Below are 26926 nucleotides of genomic sequence, written 5' to 3'. Positions count from 1 at the left end.
AGATCACGTCCTCCTTGTTGGGATCTTGGCGCGAACATTCTAGCTCGCCTTTCGTGAAGTACTCTACGGCAGCAGACACGTTCTCAGGGCTCACCTTGCAACTCGTGAGGGGATCCGGCTCATACCACACGCCATGCTTTTCCTTACCTAGAGCGTAAGCACTTTCGCCATATTAACCCTTTCTAGGTTAACATGGCGACAGTGTTTACGCTCTATTGTATTTAGGCGGGGTTTGAGTATTTTGGGGTTCTGCTGTGTGTCGGTGTGCTTGTTTGTGCGTGACATTATCGCCCGCGATGGCCGCGAGTGGGATGGCGACAAATACGACTGCTCAGTAAACAGGCACTGCCGATCATATTTTGCTGGTTGAAACGAACCCCCTCATCCTTGACAGCGAGCGGGGAAATGCGAAAAAAAGGTTGTAACGGCCGTTTTTCCAGAGGTAGTGACGAGTGTCGCCTGCTTCTTTCGTCAACTATTGCGCCATAATCGTAATCTTTGCGAGGAAATGATTGTTGCTAGCCACAGAACACTATCACGCAGAAAAGGTATACTTATATATGTTTTTATTCTAGATATAAGTCAGGGATATATATAAGAGAGAGAGAGAGAGATGGGCGGGGGAGCTAGAGGGGAAGAGAGAGGAGCATATAGCGTCGTAAAAACGAAAATAAACAAAGTTCCCAGCGGCCGATGGCTGCAGGATCTTTTCTTGGATCTCTAGTTCGTATTATGACACCTTTTTGTACACAGTAGTTTCACCTCACTTTTACTCTGTGAACGATTGCTATAGTTATCAATGGCCTCAGCTCAATAAAAATATATAAAATGTGTGTGTTAGTTTCATGAAACTGGAACTCAGAGTCACTTCTCGTATAGGGCACTGCTAAAGGTACGCTTTGGAAAAGGACCCTAGTTTGGGGAGTTGTGTCTTCTTTCTCAAACAAATAATGCAGCATGTTTTAATAGAAACGACTGCTCAACTAAAGTAAGAAGGGGTACCTAAACTCTAAAAAAATGAAAGGTGGTGCTTTTTTTTGTTTTTATTATTCGCATCGAAAGTTTTTCTTGTTTGATTTTTTAGCCGTGTTTGCATAAATATATCCCAACTACCGTATAACTCAGATACCTTAGACATTTTTTTTAAAAATAATAGGCATATATAAGTAAAATACAATCTGAAGAGTATATGGTTACGATTAAATTATTTCATGAGATACTGGCCTCCAAATGTTGCCATTTGTCATTCGAGCAGGCATGTTGGGCTATTCTTAGAAAAATTAATATAATTGAAATAAATATTCTTACCACATATTACAAGCAAGCTATACCCAAAGTGTGTTTCTAAAAAGTATTGTAACTCGTTTAATTTTATTGTTTTAGTTATTCTCCTTTAAACGTGCCCCCTCCATCGGTACGTGTTAATGCAACTGTCCAACCTCTTCATGCCTTCAGGTTTTTCCTCTCCCAAACTTTTTTCTGGTCAAAACTAAGTGTGGGTTTGTCTATACAAAACACTAGGCAATATTATATAAAAAACATAAGTTATTTAAAAATGTCGACCAGCCACCCTTCAGGTGATCTTTTCTGAAATTAACATATTATAGTTAACTATATAAGTATCACTATCGGTAATTTTCTCACTATCAATAGTTGGTTCGGCTTCAAGTATGGATAGCATCCATGGGACTACCGATTTATTTGCACCACTAGTGTACACAGTACGAAAAGTCAGTGTGCTCAACTTTATTTAGCCTGGTTTAGGTTTAGTTCTTCTAGTGAGAAGTTCTCCTACTGATCTTTCTTTGACTTGCGCTTAGGTTTCTTAGGCTTCTTAGTTTTCTTCTTTTTTTGCTTGGGCTTTTCAGTGGGTGCAGGAGTGTTGTCATCAGTCTCGTTGGGCCCACCTGAATTATTTGTCAAATGACATTCTCCGTTTTGACAAATTCCCTTTTCGCCAGTGTTGTACTGAAAATGACAAAGTAAAAAAGTGCATATTAGTTTAAAATATTCATGAGAAGTAATTTTCGGTAACGGAACAGTTTAAAGTATGAGAGCACATTATTTTAAGACTGTTCAACCGAATGTACCCCGAAATTAACCGCTACGCTTAACGGTAGAAATCACGCATTAGAGTTAGTAGTAAAAACGCTCCTCGAGACATGATTTTACGCGAGGTCATCTGGTGTTGGATTTTTCCTGCCAATTTTATCAAAATCATTTAGGTGGCATACGTCATTTATAAAAATAAATAACACGCAATGTAAGCGTAGCAGAAAAGGGTTATGCGGTGCCGATTAAGAAAATAAGATATTTCCAAAGAGAGTCACGAGAATGTTGTCCGTCTCCTTTCGAAACATGTCTTTTTACGGTTACATCCCTAATTCGCGACGTTTTGAAGCGGATCCCGCTTGTGTTTTTTATGAAGAAACTAATGGAGGGACGTTACCCGGAAAATTAGAGCGGTAAGCGCTCTTGGCAAGATTTCACGGGAAATGACGGTATCATATGGCACTGTGACGTCACGTGATACTTTAACGTAATCCCTCTGAGTCATTTAAATTAAGCGACGAAAACTTGCGTCGCCATTTGACGTCAGGTCTGTCGTGTAAAGCGTTCTCCTGCTATCTCAGAATGTTTGCTGTTATATATAGCGGAGAAACTAACCTCACCTTATGCTTCGGCGTCACATAAAACGGTTCCCTGCTAGATTATGGGGGGAAGCTTTAACCGCTACAGAGGGCGGGATACTCTGAGATCACGTGACAACACGTAACACCACGTCGCCTAATGGCGTTACTTGTTTATGTGAGATCAGACATGAGATGTCACAGTTCGACGTTTCTTGACAGTATTACTTTGCCACGTGATATCTAAACCTTTCTGGATTGATTAGTTTCGCTGCATAGTGATTGTGCACCGACCCTCCGCAGCGGGGCGTGCAGCGCATCGCCTGTCATCTCAATTAATTTCTAGGACACGACGAGTTACCATGAATTTGTTTCGGCTTAGTGGATGAAGACAAGACTTTCGTCATGTGTAACTTCTTTGCGTCTCTTGATATTGAAAAGTCACCACCCTCAGACTAAGTGTTAAACCTATATTTTATTTAGACATACTGCCGGCTGCCATTTGGCAGCCAAGGCAGGAGAGGGCACACAGGGCAACACTATATATAATACTGCCATATCATCTTTAGGTTTATTATGGTCGGGGAATCATACAAAAAATTTGAAATGTCGGCCTAAACTTGGCAGTAAACAAACTAAAGAAAGAGAGCAGCACGTACGTGCCTCCTCATTTGCAATTTCCTAAAACCGCTTTAGTGAAAATGTTTGCAAATTGAAAGGAATTATACTATTTACCGGAAAGGCATAAATGAAAAACCTATGACCTGCAGGGGCGGCAGCACGTGAGTGTGCTATCTAGATTACGCTTCCTACTCACAAAGCATTTTTCTCCGTCCCCAAAGAAAAATTGGTCCCATGAATTGGTGCCAGAATTCCAGCAGTAATAGTCGCAGCCTTCTCGGTTTTCCTCCTGTAGAAATCATAAGCAGTGTAAAAAAAAGTGGAACGAATATTCGCAAGAACTTGCTTACACAGTGTGAATAGCGTGTTATTAATTTACAAAATTAAGTATTGATTCGTGGACGAATTTACGTTCATTTTATTGCGTTATAAAAATTCACAAAAGCAAAAGTGGACTGCACATAATCGTTGCTTTCATTTATAAATCACCCAGCGAAATGTTTCCAAACGTGTAATGAAAGAACGTTTACCGATGCTGGTCTCGTTCCGTTCTGGCAATTGTGGGCTGCAGCGCTGCCGAAGAAGGCCACACACACTGCAGGCAATGAAGCACACAAAATTCAATTCAACTGAAGCCAAGCTTAAAAGCTTTATTTAACCGTTTGCCTTTAGCGTTTGTTTTGTATCTATTAGTGTAAAAATGAAATAAACAAAAGGCATTCATAAATTATTCGCTCATTGATGTGCGCGTAGAGACGCCTATGCAGTAGAAGAAGCGTTTTTTTTAGAAATAACCATACAGTTTCATATCAAGGGGGAGTAATGCAGTCATTGGGCTAGCTCATTAACCGATTTCTACCACTGCGAAACTGTTGCATGTTCTTAGTTCCTGCATCCACGGGTGTTATAAAGTGTATAACTTTTATCTGGCACAATAACTTAAATTATGATCAAGTGGTGGCAAGAACATCTTTCCTCAACTCGGTGTTTACTGACATGAAGATATGGAAAAGAAAATGTCTGCACTTGTCAAAAGGTACAATTCGTAATTTAATCCTCAAAGTTGTGCGCGTGTCTGTTCAACCCAGCACACTCAACCTATGATAAACCGATCTCGAAGGGAGTAAGGAGGACCCTAGTGCTGTCTGGTGTCTTCGAAGCAGTTTCACGAAATGTATATGCAAAATCTACGGTGCGATTGATTTTCGAGAGTTTGAGAAAAGTAGAAAAAAAAATACATCGCTGTCGTTTTTAAAGGCTGGTTGAAATTCGGGTGGAAACCTTTTTCTCGGAAAACATTTTGTGCACACCGAGTCTATCCCTAAAAAAAAAAAAAAAATTGTCTTTGAAAAGACAAAAAAAAAAAAGAAAAACATTTTGTCCTTGAAAAGAAAAAAAAAACAAAAAAAAAAGATTGTGGGCATCAGCGCTTCCGAAGAGCGCAAGAGACACTGCAGGAAAGAATGCCTACAAAAATCAATACTTGTAATGTCACCCTTAACAGTTTGTTTTAACCTGTATTTCAGCTCAACGAAAGTAAGTCATATATTAATGTAATAATAAATAAACAAAAGACGTTGATGAAATATTTGGTTATTTTTGTTCGTCGGGAAACCCACACATAATATGGAAGCGTTTTTTTAATAAGAAAAAAAAAAAACGTAGAGTGTAACATTTAGGAGCAGGGATACGGTCGATGGGAAAACGCAGTTACCGATTACCGCCACTGCGAAGCTGTTGGATGTTCTTAGCTACCAGATCCACGTCTCATGTTATCCAGATGACATCTTAAACATGATTTGTATTAAGAATACGGTTGTTTAAATTTAATATGGGATAAAGCCTTAAATTATGACCAAGTTAAAGGAAGAACACCATTCCTGAACTCGGTATCTATTCGTATAAAATTTTGCACGAGAAAATGTCTACACCTGTGATAAGACACAATTCGTAAGTTTAGTTAACATCACACGGAGTCTATGTTAAGATCTCGCAGGTAAATAGAAGAAACCTATGGGCTGGTTGCTATCCCCGAAGGAGTTTCACGAAATGTATTTTCAAAATATACTGCGCGATTAACATTTTTATGGCGTCAGGATAAACAAAAAAAAAAAGATATAAGATCGCTAGTGTCTTGAAATGCTAGGTGAAATGCGGAAGGAAGTCTCTTTGATCGGAACACATTCTATAAAAGCCAGGCCTATCCGTGTTAAAAAAAAATTAAAAAAAGTTATCCTTTCAGCCTATTTAAAAATATATCATTCGTTTTTAGAAAACGTAGAACATAAATAATTAGGAAATGAATAGTTTTCGCGGTAGGTATTTTTTGGCGCGTTTTTGTTTAGAGCCTGTTATCTCCATAAGAGGGCAGGGGTCACATGTTGTAGATTCTGAACTACACCGACAGCTGGGGAAAAGGTAGCGGTGTCCAAAAAATACATTATTATATCTGAGAGTTATGCATTCTGAACTTTCATTTACTACAAATCAATTTCCTAAACCTATTTCCTCGAATGTACGTAACAAAGTCAGCGATGTTATTACTTATGAAAAATAATAAAAATAGATACTTCACTGAACAGAATCACTTGAGCATTACTTAGCTTGAAAATATTTATAGAAAATAATTTGAGCTTTATATATATAACCATATGCCTTATTAGGATATGTCATCAGATCCTCCAAAAATGTAACACCTCACCCAACACCAGCGTGGTTCCGGTCAACCCCATATTTGGTGTACTAGTTCTCAACGACGATGTGAATGCCTATGGTGACTAGAGTCGAATTTTATATAGTCGCAAAAGTAGCGGCCTTTACTTTTTTAATTGTTTAACTTTTTTCTACTTGGAGCTTGACTGTTCCACCAAATAAATAGCTTTTTCGTGCTGGATTGCGGAGCTGTTCCTTTGTTCTTAGCATACGCAGTTTGACATATACATGTCAAGAGTCTGAAAAGACATTTCCACGATGACGCATCTACATGTTAAATACACCGTCAGAACGGACGTCAACGCTCTCTGGGAAAATGCTCCGACCTTTTAAGCTTGCGCTGCAACTTTAAGTCTGCCATGGGACTGATGAAAATCGTCTTCTTGCTGTATCTTCATAAAAATTTGATCAGCGTATCTATTGATTACAGTTCATCTGAAATAAACAAAACACAAGTCTGTATGGCATCCGAATACCTAAAATTTACTACTTTGAAGGGATTCCGTTTCATCAAAAAAAGGAAATATATCAACTTGTCTAGTATGTTATTTATACAAGCGTAATTTAGTTATGTGAGGACCGACTTGGTATGTTAATAAGCCCGCAAGAGCTTATGTTAATAAGCCCGTGAGGGTAAAGCGTATCAACCTTTCATGGTTGAAAATAAGGTGCACGTGACGTTTCAATCATGAGCATGCAGAACGATGTAAGAAAGGAATGCGCCGCTCAAGTCTGTTTTGCTCGGACAGAGTGTGACCGCTCGGACGGCAAATTCCCGGCCCTCGGCGCTTGACGTACGAATTATGTCGATCGTTGCGCTCGCCGTGCTCTTCCACCATGATTTTGGATGACTGTGATTGAAACATCACGCGCGTCACATTTTTAGTCACCAAGAGTTACTCTGACGCACTTATTAGGTTTGTTTCGCGCCACCACCGCCAGGGTAATATTTCCGGCTTCTGGTTGGTCATATTCGACTATGTGAGGACGCTCTGAAACACACCCAGACTGCTTGCAGCCAATGGCGCCTCCTCATTTGTCTCCTCTGCCTCCCAACGAATGGCCAAACTCTCTACCTAAACGGCTCTGGTTGTGGCCGGCCGCGATCCCGGCAATGTCGCAGCAGCGGTGGTGGACGTGGCGGACTGCGTTTCTGCTGCAACTTGCTCTCCATCTTTACACACCACAGAAGCTTCAGCAGCCAGAGTTCGGGACTCCGCGATGACTGCGACAGAGGCGTTCTCTTTTGCTTTATTTCTTTTTTTTTCATAATTCCTACTTTAAACTACCAGGACCAGCACGTCCAACAGCTCGACACTCTATCTTTTTTTTTTACGTCATTTGTTGCCACTTGAGGATCATTTTCGATGCATGGACAGGCCGAGTCGGAAATTTTCTAAATTATCAACCCTGCTAAAGCACTCATAACCAGCATTTCGCGATAATGGCTCTAGGAAATAAATTATATTTATATTAACATTTGCTTACTCGATATATTATATATGTGAAAGGCCCGTCAATTAAAATCTTCCATTTGTCTTCAGTAAAATTGGCCAAATAAAATTAAAAGGCGCTGGAGGAGAAATACCTCGGAAAGTTTGGCTGAATTCTAGCGCTACACTCTAAGAAAAAATGGAGGAAAAAAGTAGCAACGGCGCGTCTTCCTCCCTTCTACTGACGCGCACCCAAGCGGACACGAGAAAGGGGGAGGAACGAAACGTTTTTCTCCTTCTCTAGGCAGACGGGAGAAAGCTTTCCCCCTCCCGACTCATCTTCTTTCGGTTTCCTTTTTCGAGCAGGCCGCGCACGTTGTTTAATAAATAGCTGTTGAGTTGATTGAGCTTCAGCGGCAGCGAAGGCCGCCTGTAATTCCGTCTTCTAGTCTAAACGTACAGAACATTTCGGTTGCATTGACGTTTGTATCACTAATTTTATCAAACGGGCAAACGAAGCCGCTAGAAACAGCGAAGTTCCGTTGCAGTGCCAGCAGCGCCGCGTACACTGGGGGATGGCTGTCTCCGGATTGCGGGACTCGCGCGGCACGGAACTACAGTAGCGAAACCACCCGGAACTGTGTCGACGTTTTCGACGTTATGGAAACCGCAGGAACTGCGTCCAAGACAGTCAGGTTTTGCTCCCGGCTGCCTGGGTGCCTTCCGTGCTGAGTTCGGTTCTGTTTTCCGATGCCGAGTGCAACCGGCGTTCAACGTGGTTCTGTATTTGTGCGTGTCAACAACATAGCTGCAACATCCTGATGGCAGTGTTGTGGGTTTTGAACAGAAGACTGGGATTATCGCCGATGTGACCGTGTGTTCGCGTATCAGTGGTGTAACAAGAAGATGAGATCGTAAACTGTCGGGCCTTGATGCCGCTGGTCGGGCCGTGATCGGAGAGGGCGGGGTGTCGCAGGTTGACATTCCGCTTTACATTAGAAAGTTTAAGACAACTTGAGGGATTAGGCACGTGCAGTTGATTGACTTGTAGATAGTCATGTTGGAACCCTGGTCTGAACAGCTGAACAGCAGACAACTGACAGTCACATTGGCCATCGTACGATGGCCAATGTGACTGTCAGTTGTCTCCTCGCCGAGAGTGATTGTGCTCTGGGGAAAAGACTGTACAGTACAAAATTATATCAGAAAGTACGTATAGTTACAGTGTAGAAGTATAGCATTAAAAAAATAGTAGGTAAAGTCGAAAAAAAAACTACCCTTTATTTTGCTGTTTAAATATACTACGGTTCCTGGAGAGACTGCCCTCCAAGTGGCGCGCTGGGATGAGCGCTAGAAGTTTCCGAACTCGCCACGGCGTAGCTCCGTACACTTAACACCTGCCGCAAGCCGCGGCTTTGACTGCATTCAAGTTGATCGAAAAGCGATTTCTCAGCCCGTGAAGCATCACTTCCAGCTGAGTAAATATCCGCTCTACAGAGATTAATTCAAGACGGCAATTGCCGATTTACGCGAACAGCACAAATAGAAAAACAAACACTACAACAGAAATACAGGCTACGACGTGCCGTGCGGGGAAACAAACTCATGGCTTGGAACCGCATTGGAGCGGCTTGATTTATTAGCTTTCAAATAATTACGGCATGATCGAGCATTTGCTTTTTAATAAGAGATTCATCCCCTGAGCCATTCAAAAACTCTTAGAGGTATGACATTGCTGGAAAAAGATCAACATGCTGGGAATATTTTTTATTGCTTATTCAGTCACCGAAAAATCCCGTCCGTTCAAAACGACCAGTATAAAAGACGGAAACGCAGAGCACGGTTGTAGAGGGAGGAAGTGGCCGAGTGGGCTAACGCGTCTCAGCTCGGAGCGTGGAGCGAAAGCTTGCCCTGGGAACCTCCTGGGTCGATCCCCGCCGCCCCCGCCCGTTTCGATCTGGATGAGTTTCGTACCGGCACGTGTTCGTGTGATCACTACTGCGTGATGCACGTTAAAAATCCCAGGTTAGCGGTTGTACCGCACTGGCTAAATTTGTCACCTACAGCTAAGAGACCGATTACCCGTTGAGGCGCATCTCCATCAAGGCTGTATAAACATAAAGAGCAAGCCAATTTTTTTTTTTTTTGCACGGTTGTAGTGTTTGGGTTAGTGTGGTGTTCGTTTATATTGATATTTGTGTGTACCGTGTATGTGCTCAATGTATGTTCACCTGATGCTTCTAATAAGCGTAATGTGTATATAGTAGAGGACCCCCAAGTGCAATAGTGCCCTGAGCAAATGAAATTATTTTTTATTGGACATGAAGTGGGTGGTAACTAGCGCCACCTAGCCTAGCTACTTGCAATTACTCTGCTTGACCCCGCCATCTGGTGGCTAGCGATTTAACCTTCTTTAATGCTACGCGATAAACAGCGGCTTCGAGTTTGTTCTTTTGAGAGCGGCTTTTGGTTTCGCGGATGGGTTTGCCATTTCTCCGTGATGTGCGGTTGGCGAAAGAATTGTGACTCGAGGAACACCAAAGGTAAGACGCAAAGTGCGCGAAGTAACTGGGTATCGGTTGTCTCCGTTTAACATCGCAGTGCTGTCGACGAGAAACGCAAGTTTCTGTACCTGTGGGGGGAATCTGGCTTCGGAAATAAACACAGTTCGCGGAAAGCTCGTGTTACGCTTTTATTTGCTGCTCCTCTCGTCCCGTACAAGAGACGAAGCGTCCTCGTCAAGCCTTATTGGGCTCGATTTGCTCGATTCGGGGCCGCCATATTGAGATGCAAGCGACGGAGGAACTTTTCTTCCCTGCTTCAGGGACGAAAGTTTCTCCCTTTCTAAAGGAACATGGGTTACAAGAACGTTCCTCCCCCTAAGGGAGGACTATCCATACCCTTTTTTCTAAGAGTGTAGGCACCGCGTCACGGATCTGTGTAAACAAATATTTATTTGTTTGGACCGATTCGCCTGTTAATTTCGGCGTCACTAGCAACCACAAGTAAACTTCTATTCGCCATCGACAATCCCATCGACTAAGGTAATTTATATGCAGACGGCTTTTTTTTTTCGCCCTCAAATATTGCGGTTTTTAGATACTGGCAAAAATTAAAACAACGTACTTAAAAAAGCGTCACTCTATCTCCTCATGCGCCCAACCCAAACCGCGTTTTGGATTTGCAAGTAGACACGACGTGATTTCATTGTGCACACTAGTTTAAAACTCTCTATTGTTAAGTGTCTGTTGCACTTCCGCGCGAAGATTGTGTTAAAATAGCGTAAGTGGATGGCACTGGTTATCTAATTATAAGCAATAATTCACTTAAGTGAATGTCGAAATGGGACTCTGCACGCTAAATAATTTTTTTAACTTGATATGTAAACCGAGCAACCAAATGTTTACTTCGCAAAAGAGAGATTTAGAACCTCGTATACATGTAGGTGTGGTATTACGAACAAAGCTTCGGACCCCGATATTTTGCCATTGAAAATTTCCAAAAATCACCTATTTCGTATGAAAAGACTGCGGTTAGTTCCGAAACTTCAGCATCTGGTTCGGACAGCAGTGCGTAGCTTATTTAACGACAAAATAAGCTACGCATTGCTGTCCGAACCAGATGCTGAAGTTTCGAAACTAACCGTTGTATATATATATATATATATCCCAATTTCCGGACGCTGCTTTCTTGACTTCTGCGACACCGACAAAGTGTTCTGAACAGACGATGGTAGCATTTTTTTAAAGAGGCCGTAAATCATCAACGCCGTGCAGCCCATTGCGCACAAGTCCGGTTATATCTGTAAATATCAGGAGCTGCGACCCTTAGTTTTCATTTCATGTATAGCAAATTTAATCATTAATATATATATTTATATATATATATATATACAGGGCAGGGCACGTAGCCAGGATTTTGTTTCGGGGAGGGGGGGGGGGGGGGCCGCCCTTGACAAAATGCTGTATGAGGGGGAGAGGGGAGAGGAGGTTCCAGCAAAATGAAAGATTTCGGGGGGGGGGGGGGGGGGCCGGGCCCCATGGGCCTCCCCCCTGGCTACGTGCCTGACGCAGGGTGTTTCAGAGAACGCAGGCCAAATCGCTCCTGCGAACACTACTCACCGCAACGAAAAAAGGCTTGTTGCGTTGTGGTCCTGGGCCAGGGGCCCATTTAAGAAAATTATTAAAGTCCTGGATAGTTAACTTGTTAATTATTTTTGCCTAATTAACTTTTTAATATTGTGTTTAAGGGCATGGTTTCAATTAGAAAATTGCTCAGCATCGTCGAGAAACAGTAAATCAACAAATTGCAGAACAATAGAAGGCACGCGCATCATTTTACGCCGTTCTGAAAAACTCCACGAATTCGACGGGCTCTTAAGTTTCGGTTGGCTATCGGAGCGCATCTGGGCCCCGGCGGCACCGCGCCCTGTGGAGAGATAGTGCAACCAGCCTCGCCTTGTATCGTTCTGCAATTTGTTGATTTAGTGTTTTTTGATGATGCAGAGCAATTTTTTAATTGAAACCATGTCCTTAAACACAATATTAAAAAAGTTAATAACGCAAAAATAATTAATATGTTAATTATCCCGGACTTTGATAATTTTCCTAAATGGGCCCTTCGACCAGGACCAAAACAACACCAGCCTTTTTTCGTTTCGATAAGTAGTGTTCGCAGGAGCGATTTGGCGTGAGTTCTCTGAAACACCCTGTATATGTATATATATATTTTCTTTCTTTTTTTTTTGGAGGGGGGGGGGGGCATCAGGTATTTTAAAAATGAAATATAGAAAATAATTTTTCCTTTTATCCAAGTAAAAGTGTTTTTGGCAATGAGAAATTTTATGAGTGAAAAGTGTGTGTGAATCTTAAAGGAAATATTGTGAACTTTCCCGCAAACTGTTCGGACGAGAGAAACGCCATACTTATATATTTGTCAAAGTAATGCCATTTCTCTATAATTTCGCGTTTTATCACCTTGCATAGCATCGTATTTAAATAGGGTTTCGGATTTCTGCGACGCGTAGTTTACTTACCAAAGTCGACAAAATATTTTAAATTTCCTAATTGAACTCTGGATATAAATATACCAATAGGAAACTCACAAGAAACAATCTAAGAAAAACAAAAAACGTTTCAACGACATATGATGAAAAGTGACGATATTTCACTATAATACTTTTGTTTCATAGTTTTTCAAACTGTTCTAATACTGTTTCTCTATTCGGCAGGTTTGTGAAATTCTATTCTCAACTGTTTCTAGAAGAATTTCCACCGCTCTACTATCGGTTTTAAATTGTTCCTCGATAATTTTGCCGAAGTACCCAATCACATGCTGTTGCGTTTTTCTCCGAGCTTGGCAACATTTCCAGGATGTACTAATAAGGTTCTTCTTCACATAATAAAATACTATCGATCGCTTTGCTGTTGTCAATCGATAATATAAGATCGATAGTTTCACGATGTGGAACTGTCGGAAGAATATACAATCGGTAGTACTATTGAATACTTTACTGGGTGGTTTCAGAAAAGATCGACCAAAGGGTGTCTGGTCAATATTTTAAAATCAACTGATGTTTTATATGCCATTGTCTAGTGTCTGGTATAAATAAATCTACACTCAGTTTTGACCTGAAATCGTAAGGCCTGAAGAGGTGGACAGTAGCATTAACGCGCACTGATGGAGGGGGCTCGTTTGAGAGTGAAAAACCAAAACGATAAGCATTGAGGATTTCTAATACTTTTTAGAAACGAACTTTGGGTACAGCTTGGTTGTAGTACATAGTAATAAGATTTATTTAAGTTAATTATTTTTTCGAAAAATCGGCAAACCGGCCTGCTCGAACGACAAATGGCAAAAGTAGTAGGCCTGTATCTCATGAAATAAGTTAATCACTATCATATAATTTCCAGACAGTTTTTTACTTATATATGGCCATTATATATATATATATATATATATATAAGGTATCTGAGTGATACGATAGTCGGAATATATTTAGGCAATCATGGGCAGAAAAATCAACCCACCTTATTGAAAATTCCATCAAGATACGTAATTTGGGACACTGACTGCCAGTCAGCAGCCTTGGTGGAACGTGATGGACCATCAGACGTCATCTGATGGTCCATCAGATGACGTCTGACTGCCACTGCCAAGGGAATTTCATCAACAAGGGCAGCATTTATATAAGAGTAAAGCTATACGCACTCATAAATATCGCCAAATGCCTCGAAAAAAAAAAAATGTTCGAGAAAAAAAAGAAAGAAAAAGAAAAGCAGGACCACCGCGGATCGAACCCGCGACCACTTGCGTACAAATCGGACACCTTAAAGGCCCGTTCACACTTGCGACAGTCGCTGCAGCGACTAGCGACTGGTTTTTGGTCGCGGAGCGACCAAAACAGGGCGGTAGTGACCGATTTTGGGCAGTCGCTCCCTGACCGATTTCTCAAGTCGCAAAACCGAGTCGCTGGACGGCGGAGCCAATCAGAGTCTCGTCGGAGGTGCGTTTGTTTACATCCGGCACTGCTTCCTGCGGGAAATAGCGACGCGCGCACGGCGGCGGTCACTGTCACGGAGATCTCCGCGGAAGCTCTTATTAATGCTGTCAAAGACTATTTGTTTCTTTACAATAAGCGGCACCCCGACCACAAGGATCCGGGCAAAAAGCTGCAGGCCTAAAACGAGATCGGTGACATTTTCGGCATGGCAGGTACGTACAATATCGCGGAAGCACCATTACGTTTTCTTGTTTTTTCCTGCCGGCACCTTTGATCAGAAAAACCTCACAGCCGGGTCGAAAGGTGTTGATTACTATCCGTTAAGTTGGCAGCGAGCCTGGCGACTCGTCGGTCGCTCAATCAGGTGTGAACACTGGTGGTCGCCAGTCGCTTGTCGCTAGTCGCTCCAGCGACTGTCCCAAGTCGCAAGTGTGAACGGGCCTTTACCCCTATGCTATGCCATCGCTTTGGAAACTCGATTTGAGCATTCGTTTTATACGAGATGCTTCGACTGCAAATGCAGTTAAGCCTTCAGCATGTTATGCAAAGCACTCGTACATCACTCGCCGTACTTCAGTTATACTCACCTGCCATGTAGAGTACTTTCACGTCGTAGAACGATCCTTTTGTTCGCGCTTCTCCGGCCCAGTAGACCTGGTACACCTTGTCGCCTTCAACTACACCGCTAAAGTCCCTTACATCGGCGGAACTCACAACAGGCTGGGTCTTGTCAAGTAGAAATTGTCCTAAAACATAAGACATTGTAGAGCCCGGGCAGGATCGACAGGTTGGAGCAAGCGGGCAAAGAAAACGAGTCGAGAGCGATCGTTCTTGAAAGCTCGGCGAAGCCTCTATGGGCGAAGCGAAGTGGCGTGTTCGGCGTTTGTTTTGGCGGGCTTCTGATCAAGGTTGTCGGTCGGCTGCGTGTCATATCTCTAACATCACCGGTTTTATGGGCTCACGTCCCGAAATCGTTTTCTTGTGCATAGAATATTTTTCGTATTCATAGATTTGACGAAATAGTGGTATCCGAACGACCTTTACGTCCTTTGACCGTACGCCTGTCTGCACGTCAAAGCTTTTTGACGCACAGTCAGAGACAATCGATGTACAACCAGAATCGCCACCAAGACATTTTGATGGAATTTCGCGGCGGCCGACTGCCACCAGGAAACCATCAGAAAGCCGACAAGTGGAGTCTGACTGGAGTTTGACTGTCGGTCAGAGTAACTTGTTGGCCAATCAGACATGCTTGACGTACAGTAAGGCACAGTCAGCGGTCCACTAGAGAACATTGACTGCCAAACAGGGTTACATTGATGGATTTTTTCTTTGGGCACACAAACATAGAGTTATTACAATAAATGCTAGAGGCTCAGCTGGCGCTAGTGTCTACGGGACTTCCGGTTGCAAATTGCAGCAGACAGCATGCAGTCTACATTTCCAGCCTCCCTGTGTATTCCTATGGGAAAACGAGCGTGAATTTTGTCTCTTCGCCGGAAAATAACATACATTACTTTTATCGTTTCGGTTGTACCGGATAGTATGTACCTTTATTGGTATTGTGAAAGTGTAATTGCTTTAGTTACAGCATTTTCTTTACCACAAAACCATGTTAAACTTCGCTCTATTTCAGGCCCAGATCTTTGTTTCAAGGAACGTATGTGAAAACGAGTGACGATTCTAAGCAAACTAATGATCGAAAGTAATGTAGAGTGTGTTCAAGGTTTGCTGGCATTTCGGTGGCGCTTATGTATTGCTAATATGTCCGTCCTGTCATTGGATGAAAATAACTCCGTCGTGCATCTTTACGATCGGTTAAAGAAACATTCGAACGCAAATACTAAAGCACGTAAGCCGTGAAAGGTGTGTATTTTTATAATTTCCTACTGTGGGCAGTTTTTATCAGGCACCTGCTCCCTGGCTCCCTCTATTCGCAAATATTTGGAGCGTGCGGGTGATGATTTGAACCCAGAACAAGCATCTTCGCACATATTCGTGAGCTGAAAGAATAAAGCAGTACTAATTTATTGCAAATCTGACTATATTACATGGCTTTCAATTTATTTTGATCGTCAGCGTGCACAAGGAGTTACTTATCCAGTGTTACTGCGTAGTTCTTGCCGTCTCTCTTGGTTTTCCCCATGTCCTTCGTTCGTGCGGCCCATGCTGGAAAGCGTCGCCGCCGTGTTCGCGCTAACAGTGACCGACAGTGCACATAAATGCATGTATGAAGCTGTTTTTATCACTGTGTCTAATGTTATGAATTTGAAAGAAACACGCCCGAACTGACCATTTTTTTTGCCTGCGTGACTGAGAAATGTTCCAATGTGCCTAGTACGTACAAACTATTCGTGATATGTGCTCTTATAATCAAGAGCAGAGAGAAAATGCACTCGCTTTTTCCCTTAGAAAGGCATTGCCGGAAGTCAATTTCTGACTGCTTGCTGTCTGCTTCAAAATGCAACAGCACACTAGCGCCAGCTGAGCCTCTAGTGTTTATTGTAATAACTCTATGCACACAAACTTCCGATGCATAAAAAAATGATTTTTTTTTTAAAATTTGGGTACACTGTCATACTTTATTTCAGAATTCATTTCTATTAAAAACATGTTGCATTATTTGATTGAGAAAGAAAACACCTCTTTTTTTAAAGCGTACACTTAGCAATGCCCTATATGAAAAGTGACACTGAGTTCCAGTTTTAGGAAACTGACAGGACACCATTCCCATATTTTTATTCAGATGAGGTTACTGACAACTAGAGCAATCGATCACACAGTAAAAGTGAGGAGAAACCATATACACGTTCTCTACAGCGGCAATACGAAAGTAATAATTGGCGCAGCGCACACAAACTCAAATTTCCCGGTGAGGAATACATTTGACCCATCTAGGGCGCAAGGAATAAATTTCGTGAGCCCAACGCCGGATAAAGGATGCTCGCCTTTTTATGCACGAAAGTCCTTTCGCATTAAGTGTGTCAGGAAGCGCTTTGGCACGAACGTTTTCTCCCCGTCGAGCATAACAGAGATCACGTCCTCCTTGTTGGGACCTTTGCGCGAACGTGTTTTGAGAAGTACTCTGGGGTAGCAGACACGTTCTCAGGACTCACCTTGCACCTGGCCTGAGTATCCGGCTCATACCACACGCCATGCTTTTCCTTACCTAGAGCGTAAGCACTGTCGCCATATTAGCCCTTTCTAGGTTAACATGGCGACAGTGTTTACGCTCTATTGTATTTAGGCGAGGTTCGAGTATTTTTGGGCTCAGCTGTGTGTCGGCGGGCTTGTTTGTGCCTGACATTATCGCCCGCGACGGCCTCGAGTGGGATGGCGACAAATACGACTGCTAAGTAAACAGGCATTCCCGGCCATATTTTGCTGGTTGAGGCGAACCCTTTCATTCTTGACAGCGAGCGCGGAAATGCGAAAAAAGGTTGTATCGGCCGTTTTTTCAGATGTAGTGACGAGTGTCGCCTGCTGCTTCCGTCAACTATCGCGCCATAATCGTAATCTTCGCGAGGAAACGATTGTTGCTAGCCACAGAACACTATCACGCAGAGAGATGGAGATAGAGGGGAAGAGAGAGGAGCATATAGTGACGTAAAAAACGAAAATAAACAAAGTTCCCAGTGGCCGATGGCTGCAGGATCTTTTCTCGGATCTCTAGTTCGTATTATGATACCTCTCTGTACACAGAGTAACTTCTCGTATAGGGCACTGCTTAGGGTACGCTTTGGAAAAGGACCCTACTATGGGGAGTTGTGCCTTCTTTATCAAACAAATAATGCAGTATGTTTTTTTATAGAAACGAATGCCCAAATAAAGCATGAAGGGGTACCCAAACTGTAAAAAAGATCGAAGGTGGTGTTTTTTTTTGTTTGTTTTTTTATTCACGTCGGAAGTTTTTGTTGTTTGATTTTTTAGCCATGTTAGCCTAAATATAATCTAACTCCCGCATAACTCAGATACTATATACATTTTTTTAAATAATTGCCATATATAAGTAAAATACAATCTGAAAAGGATATGATGATGATTAAATTATTTCATGAGATACAGGCCTCCAAAATTTGCCATTTTTCCTTCGAGCAGGCATGTTTGGCAGTTCTTAGAAAAATTAATATAATTTAAATAAATATTTTACCTTATATTACAAGCAAGCTATTGGCTATACCCAAAGTGTGTTTCTAAAAAGTATTCTAACTCTTCTAATTTTACCTTTTTACTTATTCCCCTTTAAACGTGCCCCCTCCATCAGTGCGCGTTAATGCAACTGTCCTCCTCTTCATGCCTTCCGGTTTTTCCTCTCGCAAACTTTTTTCTGGTCAAAACTAAGTGTGGGTTTGTCTATACAAAACACTAGGCAATACTATCTGAAAATATAAGTTATTTATAAAATCTCGACCAGCCACCCTTCGGTCGATCTTATCTGAAATCAACATATAGTTAAATGTATAGATATCACTATCGGTAATTTTCTCATTATCGATAGTTGGTGCGGCTTCAAGTTTGGATAGCATCCATGGGACTACCGATTTATTTGCACCACTAGTGTACACAGTACGAAAAGTCAGTTGCTCAACTTTATTTAACATGATTTAGGTTTAGTTCTTCTAGTGAAAAGTTCTCCTACTGATCTTTCTTTGACTTGCGCTTAGGTTTCTTAGTCTTCTTAGTTTTCTTCTTTTTTTGCTTGGGCTTTTCAGTGGGCGCAGGAGTATTGTCATCAGTCTCGTTGGGCCCACCTGAATTATGTGTCAAATGACATTCTCCGTTTTGACATGTTCCCTTTTCGCCAGTGTTGTACTGAAAATGGCAAAGTAAAAAAGCGCATATTAGTTTAAAATATTCATGAGAAGTAATTGTCGGTAACGGAACAGTTTAAAGTATGAGATCACGTTATTTTAAAACTTTTCAACCGAATGTACCGCCAAACTAACCGCTACGCTTAACGGTACAAATCACGCACTACAGTTAGTAGTAAAAAAGCTCCATGAGACATGATTTTACGCGACGTCATATGGTGTTGGATTTTTTCTGCCAATTTTATCAAAATCATTTAGGTGCATACGTCATTCATAAAAATAAATAAAATACAATATAAGCATAGCTGAAAAGGATTATGCTGGGCCGATTTAAAAAAAAATATATTTCTAAAAAGAGAAACGAGAATGTTGTCCGTCTCCTTTCGAAACATGTCTTTTTACGGTTACATCCTTAATTCGCGAAGTTCTGAAGCGGATCCCGCTTGTGTTTTTTTATGAGGAATCTAGTGAGGGGCGTGGAGGCCGGAAAGTTAGAGCGGTAAGCGCCCTTGGCAAGATTTAACGGGAAATAACGGAATCATATGGCACTAGGACGTCACGTGACACTTTGACGTAATCCCGCTGAGTCATCTAAATTAAGCGACGAAAACTTGCGTCGTCCTTTGACGCCAGGTCACGTTAAGTCGTGTAAAGCGTTTTCCTGCGATGTATATCTCAAAATTTTTGCTGTTATATAGAGCGGAGAAAGTAACCTCACCGTATGCTTCGACGTCAGGTGAAATGGTTCCCTGCTAGATTTTGGGAGAAAGCTTTACCCGCTACATAGAACGGGATACTCTGAGACCACGTGACGACACGTAACACTACGACGCCTAATGGCGTTACTTGACCATGTGAGATCAGGCATGGGATGTCATAGTTCCACGTTTCTTCGCAGTATTACTTTGCCAAGTAATATCTAAACCTTTCAGGATTTATTAGTTTCGCATCATAGTTATTGTGCACCGACCCTGCGCAGCGGGGTGTGCAGCGCCTCGCCTGTCATCTAAATTAATTTCTAGGATACGACAAGTTACCATAAATTTGTTTCGGCTTAGTGGATGAAGACAAGGCTTTCTTCTTGTGTACCTTCTTTGCGTCTCTTGTAATTGAAAAATCACCGCCTCCATATTAAGAGTTAAACCCATATGTTAGTGCCATATCATCTTTATGTTTATTATGGTTGGGGAATCATACAAAAAATTTGAAAGGTCGGCCTACACTTGGCAGTAAACGAACTAAAGAAAGAGAACAGCACGTACGGGCCTCCTGATGAGCAATATTCTAAAACCGCTTTAGTGAAAATGTTTGAAAATAAAAGTAATTATTCTATTTACCGGAAAGGCATACATGGAAAACCTATGACCTGCAGGTGCGGGGGCCCGTACGGGAGTTGACTAGATTAGTCTTGCTACTCACAAAGCATTTTTCTCCGTTCCCAAAGAAAAATTGGTCCCATGCTTTGGTCTCAGTGTTCCAGCAGTAATAGTCGCAGCCTTCTCGATTTTCCTCCTGTAGAAATCAAAAGCAGTATAAAAAGAAATTACAACTAATATTCGCAACAACTTGTTTAAACAGTGTGAATAGCGTGTTAGTAATTTACAACATTATGTCTTAATTTGTAAACGAATTTACGTTCATTTTAATGCTTCATACAAATTTACAAAAACAAAAGTGGACTGCACATAATCGTTGCTTTCATTTATAAATCGCCCATCGAAATGTTTCCAAACGTGCAATCAAAGAACGTTTACCGATGCCGGTCTCGTTCCGTTCTTGCAATCGTGGGCTGCAGCGCTCCCGAAGAGGGCCACACACACTGCAGGCAATGAAGCACACAAAGTTCAATTCAACTGAAGCCACGCTTAAAAGTTTTATTTAAACCTGTTTGCCTTCAGCGTATGTTTTGTATCTATTAATGTAAAAATGAAATAAACAAAGGGAATTCATAAATTATTCGCTCATTGATGTGCGTCAAGACACCTATGCAGTAGAGGGGAGCGTGTTTTTAGAAACAACCATACAGTTTATTATCCACTCGCAGTAATGCGGGCAATGGGCAAGCGCAATAACAGATTTCCACCACTGCGAAGCTGTTGCATGTTCTTAGGTCCTGCATCCACGGGTGTATAAAGCGCATAACTTTAATCTGGCGCAATAGCTTAAATTGTGATCAATTGGTGGCATGAACATCTTTCCTCAAGGCGCTATTTATTAACATGGAGATATGCAGGAGAAAATGTCTGCACTTGCCAAAAGATACAATTCGTAATTTATCCCGCAAAGTTGTGCACGTGTCTCTTTAACCCAGCACACTCAACCGATGTTAAACCGTTGTCGAAGGCACTATGGAGGACCCTAAGTGCTGTGTGCTATATTCGGAGCAGTTTCACAAAATGTATATGAAAAATCTACTGTGCGATTGATTTTCTCGAGTTAGTACGAGTAGAAAAAGAAAAAAAAAAGATCGATGTCGTTCTTCAAGGCTAGTTGAAATGCGGAGGGAAACCTCTTTTTTGGAAAACATTCTATGCGCACAAGGTTTATCCTTGGAAAAAATACATTTTATTCTTGAAAAAACATAGATGGTGGGCACCAGCGCTTTCGAAGAGAGCAAGAGACACTGCAGGAAGAAAACCTCACAAAATCAATTGATGTAAAGTAACCCTTAATAGTTTGTTTTAAGCTGTATTTCAGCTCAACGAACGTAGGTCATATATTAATGTAATAATAAATAAACCAAAGTTGTTGACGAAATATTTCGCTATTTTTTGCGTCAAGAAGCGCAGACAGAATATGAAAGAGGTTCTTTTGAAAGAAACGTACAGTGTAATATTAAACAACAGGGATATGGTTGATGGGCAAACGCAGTAACCAATTACGGCCGCTGCGAAGCTGTTTCATGTTCGTAGTTACCAAATCCACGACTCATGGTATAAAGATTACATCTTAAACATAATTTGTATTAAGAATACGGCTGTTTAAATTTAATATGGGATAAGGCCTTAAAATATGATCAAGTTGAGGGAAGAACCCCATTCCTGAACTCGGTATATATTGGTGTATAGATTTGCACGAGAAAATGTCGGCAGCTGTCAAAATACACAATACGTAATTTCAGTTAACATCACACACAATCGAGGTTAAGCTGATCTCTTAGCTAATAAGGAAAACCCTATGGCGCTGGCTGCTGTCGTCGAAGGAGTTTCACGAAATCTATTTTCAAAATCTACTGCGCGATTAATATTTTACAGGGAGTCGAAATAAACAAAATCTATGAATAACATCGCTATTGTTTTGAAATGCTAGGTGAAATGCGTAGGAAAGTCTCTTTCACTGGAAAATATTCGATGCAAGCCAGGTCTATCTGTGTGAAAAAATAAAATATTTCTTCCAACCTATTCAGCAATGAATAAATCATTTTTAGCAAACGGATAACATAAATAATTAGGAAAGGAATAGTTTTCGCGATAGCTACCTTTTGGCGCGTTTTTGTTTAGAGCTTTTTATCTCCATAAGAAAGCAGGGGACACATGTTGTAGATTCTGAAGGACACTGACAGCTGGGGAAAAACAAGCAGTGTCTGAAAAATGCATTATTATGGCTGAGAGTTATGCATTCTCTACTTTGATTTACCAGAAATAAAGTTTCTAAAGCTATTGCCTGGAATGTACGTAAGAAAAATCAGTGATGTTCTTATTTATGAAAAATAATAAATATGGATACTTCATTGAACAGAATAACCATAAATGTACTTAGCTTGGAAATATTTATATAAAATAATTTCAGCTTTATGTACATAACCATAACTCTTAATAGAATATAATATCAGATCCTCCAAAAATGTAAAGCCTCACCCAACACCAGCGTGGTTCCGGTCAACCCCATAGTGTGTGTACTGCTCATCAACGAGGTTGTGAATGCCTATGGCCACTACAGTCGAATTTTATATAGTCGAAAAAGTACCCGTTTTTACTTTTTTAATTCTTTAACTTTTCTCCACTTGGAGCTAAGACTGTTCTATCAAATACACAGTTTTTTTCATGCTGGATTACGTAGCTGTTCTTTTGTTCTTTGCATACGTAGTTTGACACATATATGTGAAGACGCTGAAACGATATTTCCACGATGACGCATCTACATGTTAAATACACCGTCAGAACGGACGTCAACGCTCTCTGGGTAAAATGCTCCGACCTTTTAACCTTGCGCTGCAACTTTAAGGCTGCCATGGGACTGATGAAAATTGGCTTCTTACTATATCTTCATGAAAATCTGATCAGCGTATGTACTGATTGCAGTTCGTCCGCAATAAACGAAACACATTTCTGTATGGCATCCGAATACATATAAGGTGCTACTTCTAAGGGATTCCGTTTCATGATAAAAAAGAAATTGATCAAGCTGCCTAAAATGTTATTTATACCATCGTAATTTAGCTCTGTGAGGACCGATACACGGTACTGTACTGTCTTAAAACAAAGTGATTTAATGTAAAAAACGGGCATCTTGGCAAAATTTTGAATCCTATCTTGCCGTTATTTGAAGCCTAATGTTTAGTTCATTAGGTTTCTGATCATGAAACACTTCCTATTTCTTGTTAGTTGATCCTGATATAAAAAGTTTCGAGACGGTTTCCACGTGACTGTCATCCTTTTCTTAAAACCTGTGTTCGAAGAAAAAACAAGCACACTAAACAAATGTAACTTTTTCTCTATTTTCAGGTGACGTTCGCAACTTGTGCAAAGCGTTATGTTGTCGAATTTTTTTTAATCTCTCAGTTTCGGTCCCTGCGTGTAATCTAAATAATTTTGTTCACATAACCACATAAAAAGTGCAAAAAGATGAAGAAAAAAAAACACGCTTGTACGCAGGAAATTGGACGATTTATGGCACACTCAAAACTAACATTTAAACGCGATAGCATTACTTGTTCCATACAATGGAGCCGGTGTTTTTTAGCCTACTTTAGCAGTAAAACAGCGTTTAAATTACCATTGACCGAAAGCACAGTACCGCTGCGTGTACGAATGCTTTCGCATTCCTACAGGTAAGCAGTCCTAAGTGTCTTCAATTTTCAACAAAAACTATGACATATAGCCTTGCAAAGCGACACAGTCATCACTATTGTCTGTGAAGCCTCTGTTTCGAGAAAGCATACTTTTTATCCAATAAGAAAGTTGAAGTGTCTGTAAAATATTGCGTATCTTTTTTTTTCAACGCCTCATGAAGTTATGTTATCATTCTGTCGGGATACCTTACGGTTACAATGTGTGCAGAGATGTCTTAAGGCAGTTTTTTTTGTAGCCGTAGAATCTTCACATCCGAGATCGTGGAAACTTATGTCCCTTGGTGCTTCTTTTTGCAAGTAGCAACTAAACGAATGACGATGCACATTTCGTAGGAACAAAATGACGTCATTTAGTTCGCTCTTCGGCTGTGCGCCGCTATTTCCTACCTGATATCTGTACCGTCATGGAGACGGCGCTTCTAAGAATGCGTTTACTTGTAGTAACCTCTCATTAGGACCTTTAGGTGGAACAGCTGCTTGACTCGTCGATTTTTGACAATCGACACAAAATGGGTATTTAATAAACCATTCCGTAGCACATTATTTGAACACGTTGCTGTGCATATTGCCACGCGCAGGGTCACGGACTTCTAGAAGGTTATCCTTTATTCTTGTTCCGGACTTCTTAACTTCTATCATTTATTCCTGCTTTTGTTGTTCTAGAAAGTGCGAGTTCATACTCGTCCCGAGCGTGCGACGCTCAAGCCTCCTCCGCCGAATCTTCGAAATAGTGACTCAGTCTAGATGAGAGGCGGCCCGCGACCTTGTCGAGTCAGTCTCGCCCCAGCGTTCGACTCTGCTGTTACGCCGACTTCGACGCCCGCGACGTTCTTCTGTTATCTTCTGTTTCCTTTTCATTTTTGATCACAAGTTCGCCTCATTAAACGTTCACTTTACCCAGTTGTTCTTCGTTTCCTCGCCCGTTCATTCGTGACAATATTTTTGCAGAAATTTGCTGTGTTTTGGAAATTATTTGTTTGATGACAACCTCGAGTACCTGTTGGGCGGAGAAGAAAACCAGATGTATATTATAGCGATCAGAAAATGTCTTGTGATTATGAGTTACTGAGCTTATAAACGTTATATTAACCGGCATTGCTATGTTTTTTTATCTATGGTTGCCTGTGCGTTCCATCGGTATTTTTCTACGATATTTGCCACTTCTATAGCAGTACTCTTAGGGTGCCCTGCGTTCTGGAGCTGCATGATTTCTTTCGCAGAGCTCTTTTGAGGGATAAGTCTGCGCGATTTATTCAAAGGTGCTTGAATGCTCATACAGGCAATCCTATCTGCAGAAATTTAGAGAGACCGTAGTTGAACGAGATAGTGCCCCTTGGGGCACTATTGTACCCCAAGGGGCACTTTCTTGTTTATTTATTAAGTGGCTCGTGCCACTGAAAACAATTCGCGGGATACACCAGATCCTTGGAAAATTGTGCACCTAAGAAAGTTAAAAAATTGTGCTGTGGGCTTGTTCTATGAAATACCCATCTCGTGTGGAGCGTCATATACCGGCCAGGCAAGCAGATTTTAAGGATTGCGAACGTTTACGTTAGGCTGCGAAGAAATCCACGTTGAGACGTCTCGCCAACCATTGTAGGTGTTTCCCACGTGCCCCGTCGTTAAGCGGCGATAAGGTTTCTTTTAAGGTATCTCGATATAATACCTTGAGATATGCGGATGGTGTTTGAAGTTAGAGAAAAAGGCACGCAATGCATTAGTCAGATTCGAACGTCTTTATTGTCCAAGGAGGATGCTTTCTTGAAACAGGGGTTGCGTCCGCAATAGTGGTGAGGGTGCAAGTGACAGGTGATTTGTTTTTTGAGAAATATAAGTTGTGAGTCCCCCTCTATATTTCAACTTCTGTCGACCTTTTGTATGTGTTTTGTTTTACGTTCTTTATGTGATCATGAAGCGACTGGCCTAAATTGCCGCTGTAATGAAAATATAAAAATTGACTACATTGGCGAAGCAACGCATGTCATAGGTACGGTTGTTTCAAAAGCAGAAATGTTTCTAAACTTAGGGCTGGCTATGGCAAATGTAGATAACTAAAAGAAATGTGAAAAAAGTATACAATTTTTATCTGTTCAAATTAGGCGTAAGTGGCCGACTTTTACAATTTGTGTACATTTTCGACTTAATGTATGTAAAATGTAAAGCATTCAGAATGTTGGTATGGGTCACGTGTTAGGTCTAATAAACAAAAATATATCACTTTCGCTTTTATATTACATCGGTTGACCCAAAAAGTCAATGAATAAGTTACGGTAAATGTGGCCACTAGTGCGGCATGGTAAATATTAGCCAAGATTAAGCATGACATTTAGCAGAGTGGAGTGAAATATCAAAATATATTACATCACAGTGATGATACTTGCATAATTTTACTAAGACCTGTTGTATTATTTGTGGTATTCTCGCTCCATTAATAATCGCCGCCCGATCGCTATTTGCTTAGCTCGTCTCCCAGGGAGTCACACACTGCAACGAGAAGACAGCGAATGGGTTTACAGTACCTCCCGGTTACCCGTTCCCGACAGCCGGCACTCCGGGGCCGCCGACGCCTGTTGTCGCCCGTCGTTCAGAGCTCGCAGTCGGAGTCCGTACCCAGGCCTGCGGATCATCTCTCCCACACCAGAGCTTCGTTGGCTAGCTGTTCTGGGCTATCATAGTCTAAGTCTCGCTGTGGAACCACTCCGTTATTGTCATGGCCCGTGTCGGTTTGGCCAGGGCTCGCCGTTCCCACCGGTCGTGCTCAAAACCCCGCTGATGGACCGCTCCGGGGTTCGCCATGGTCCAGACTAGGCAGAACTTCTCCATCGTTCCTGACCGGCCCCAACCTCGCTCTACAACAATTCTCTCGCGCCAGCTCGTGTCTCGCGATTTTGCCAGAGTGAAAAGAACAAAGATGCCAAATTCGTGGTAAAAAGAAATCGTGATGTTGTGTTTCTTTTGTTCTTATCATCACTGTCATTGAGAGATATAACTTTTATGCTACAGGTAAAGAGCTGTCGAAAGGAAGGTGATCGTGACCCTCCCTGGAACCTTATTTCCAGCGTCATCAAAGGTTGAAAGCATTGCCCAGCTTTCTTGGTGGCATCGTTACTTCACTAGTTTGGTGCTCTCTACCTTGCGGCGTTCGC

General features: G+C 41.6%; 2 protein-coding genes across 2 annotated transcripts; both read right to left on the bottom strand.

Annotated features, from left to right (window-relative positions):
• Positions 1–1680: 1680 nt before the first annotated feature.
• LOC120840181 lies at positions 1681–6011 on the bottom strand. The gene is made up of 4 exons (XM_040210581.2): positions 5953–6011; positions 3782–3846; positions 3448–3540; positions 1681–1968 (listed from the first exon to the last, which is right to left on the bottom strand). The coding sequence occupies exons 1-4, from the start codon at positions 5981–5983 to the stop codon at positions 1792–1794; spliced, it is 366 nt and encodes a 121-aa protein (XP_040066515.2). The 5' UTR covers positions 5984–6011; the 3' UTR covers positions 1681–1791.
• A 12462-nt stretch (positions 6012–18473) lies between these two features.
• Positions 18474–22597, bottom strand: LOC120840182. Its single transcript, XM_042290786.1, has 4 exons — positions 22567–22597; positions 20464–20528; positions 20129–20221; positions 18474–18710 (listed from the first exon to the last, which is right to left on the bottom strand). The coding sequence occupies exons 1-4, from the start codon at positions 22595–22597 to the stop codon at positions 18534–18536; spliced, it is 366 nt and encodes a 121-aa protein (XP_042146720.1). The 3' UTR covers positions 18474–18533.
• Between the last annotated feature and the right edge of the window lie 4329 nt (positions 22598–26926).

Source organism: Ixodes scapularis, unplaced genomic scaffold (assembly GCF_016920785.2).
Source record: "Ixodes scapularis isolate PalLabHiFi unplaced genomic scaffold, ASM1692078v2 PGA_scaffold1__304_contigs__length_218370807, whole genome shotgun sequence".
Taxonomy (NCBI): Eukaryota; Metazoa; Arthropoda; class Arachnida; order Ixodida; family Ixodidae; genus Ixodes; species Ixodes scapularis.
The sequence above is the reverse complement of the archived record's forward strand: the minus strand, read 5'-3'. Positions and strand labels throughout refer to the sequence as shown.

Excerpts from the sequence above, each read along its gene's own strand:
- LOC120840181 (XM_040210581.2), bottom strand. The coding sequence starts at position 5,983 with ATGGGGTTGACCGGAACCACGCTGGTGTTGG. Across the intron at positions 3,847-5,952 it reads CGGAACCACGCTGGTGTTGG|TGTGTGTGGCCTTCTTCGGC; the intron begins GTGAGGTGTTAC and ends CATTGCCTGCAG. Across the intron at positions 1,969-3,447 it reads GGGACGGAGAAAAATGCTTT|TACAACACTGGCGAAAAGGG; the intron begins GTGAGTAGGAAG and ends TGTCATTTTCAG.
- LOC120840182 (XM_042290786.1), bottom strand. The coding sequence starts at position 22,597 with ATGGGGTTGACCGGAACCACGCTGGTGTTGG. Across the intron at positions 20,529-22,566 it reads CGGAACCACGCTGGTGTTGG|TGTGTGTGGCCCTCTTCGGG; the intron begins GTGAGGCTTTAC and ends CATTGCCTGCAG. Across the intron at positions 20,222-20,463 it reads ACGGAACGAGACCGGCATCG|GAGGAAAATCGAGAAGGCTG; the intron begins GTAAACGTTCTT and ends TGATTTCTACAG.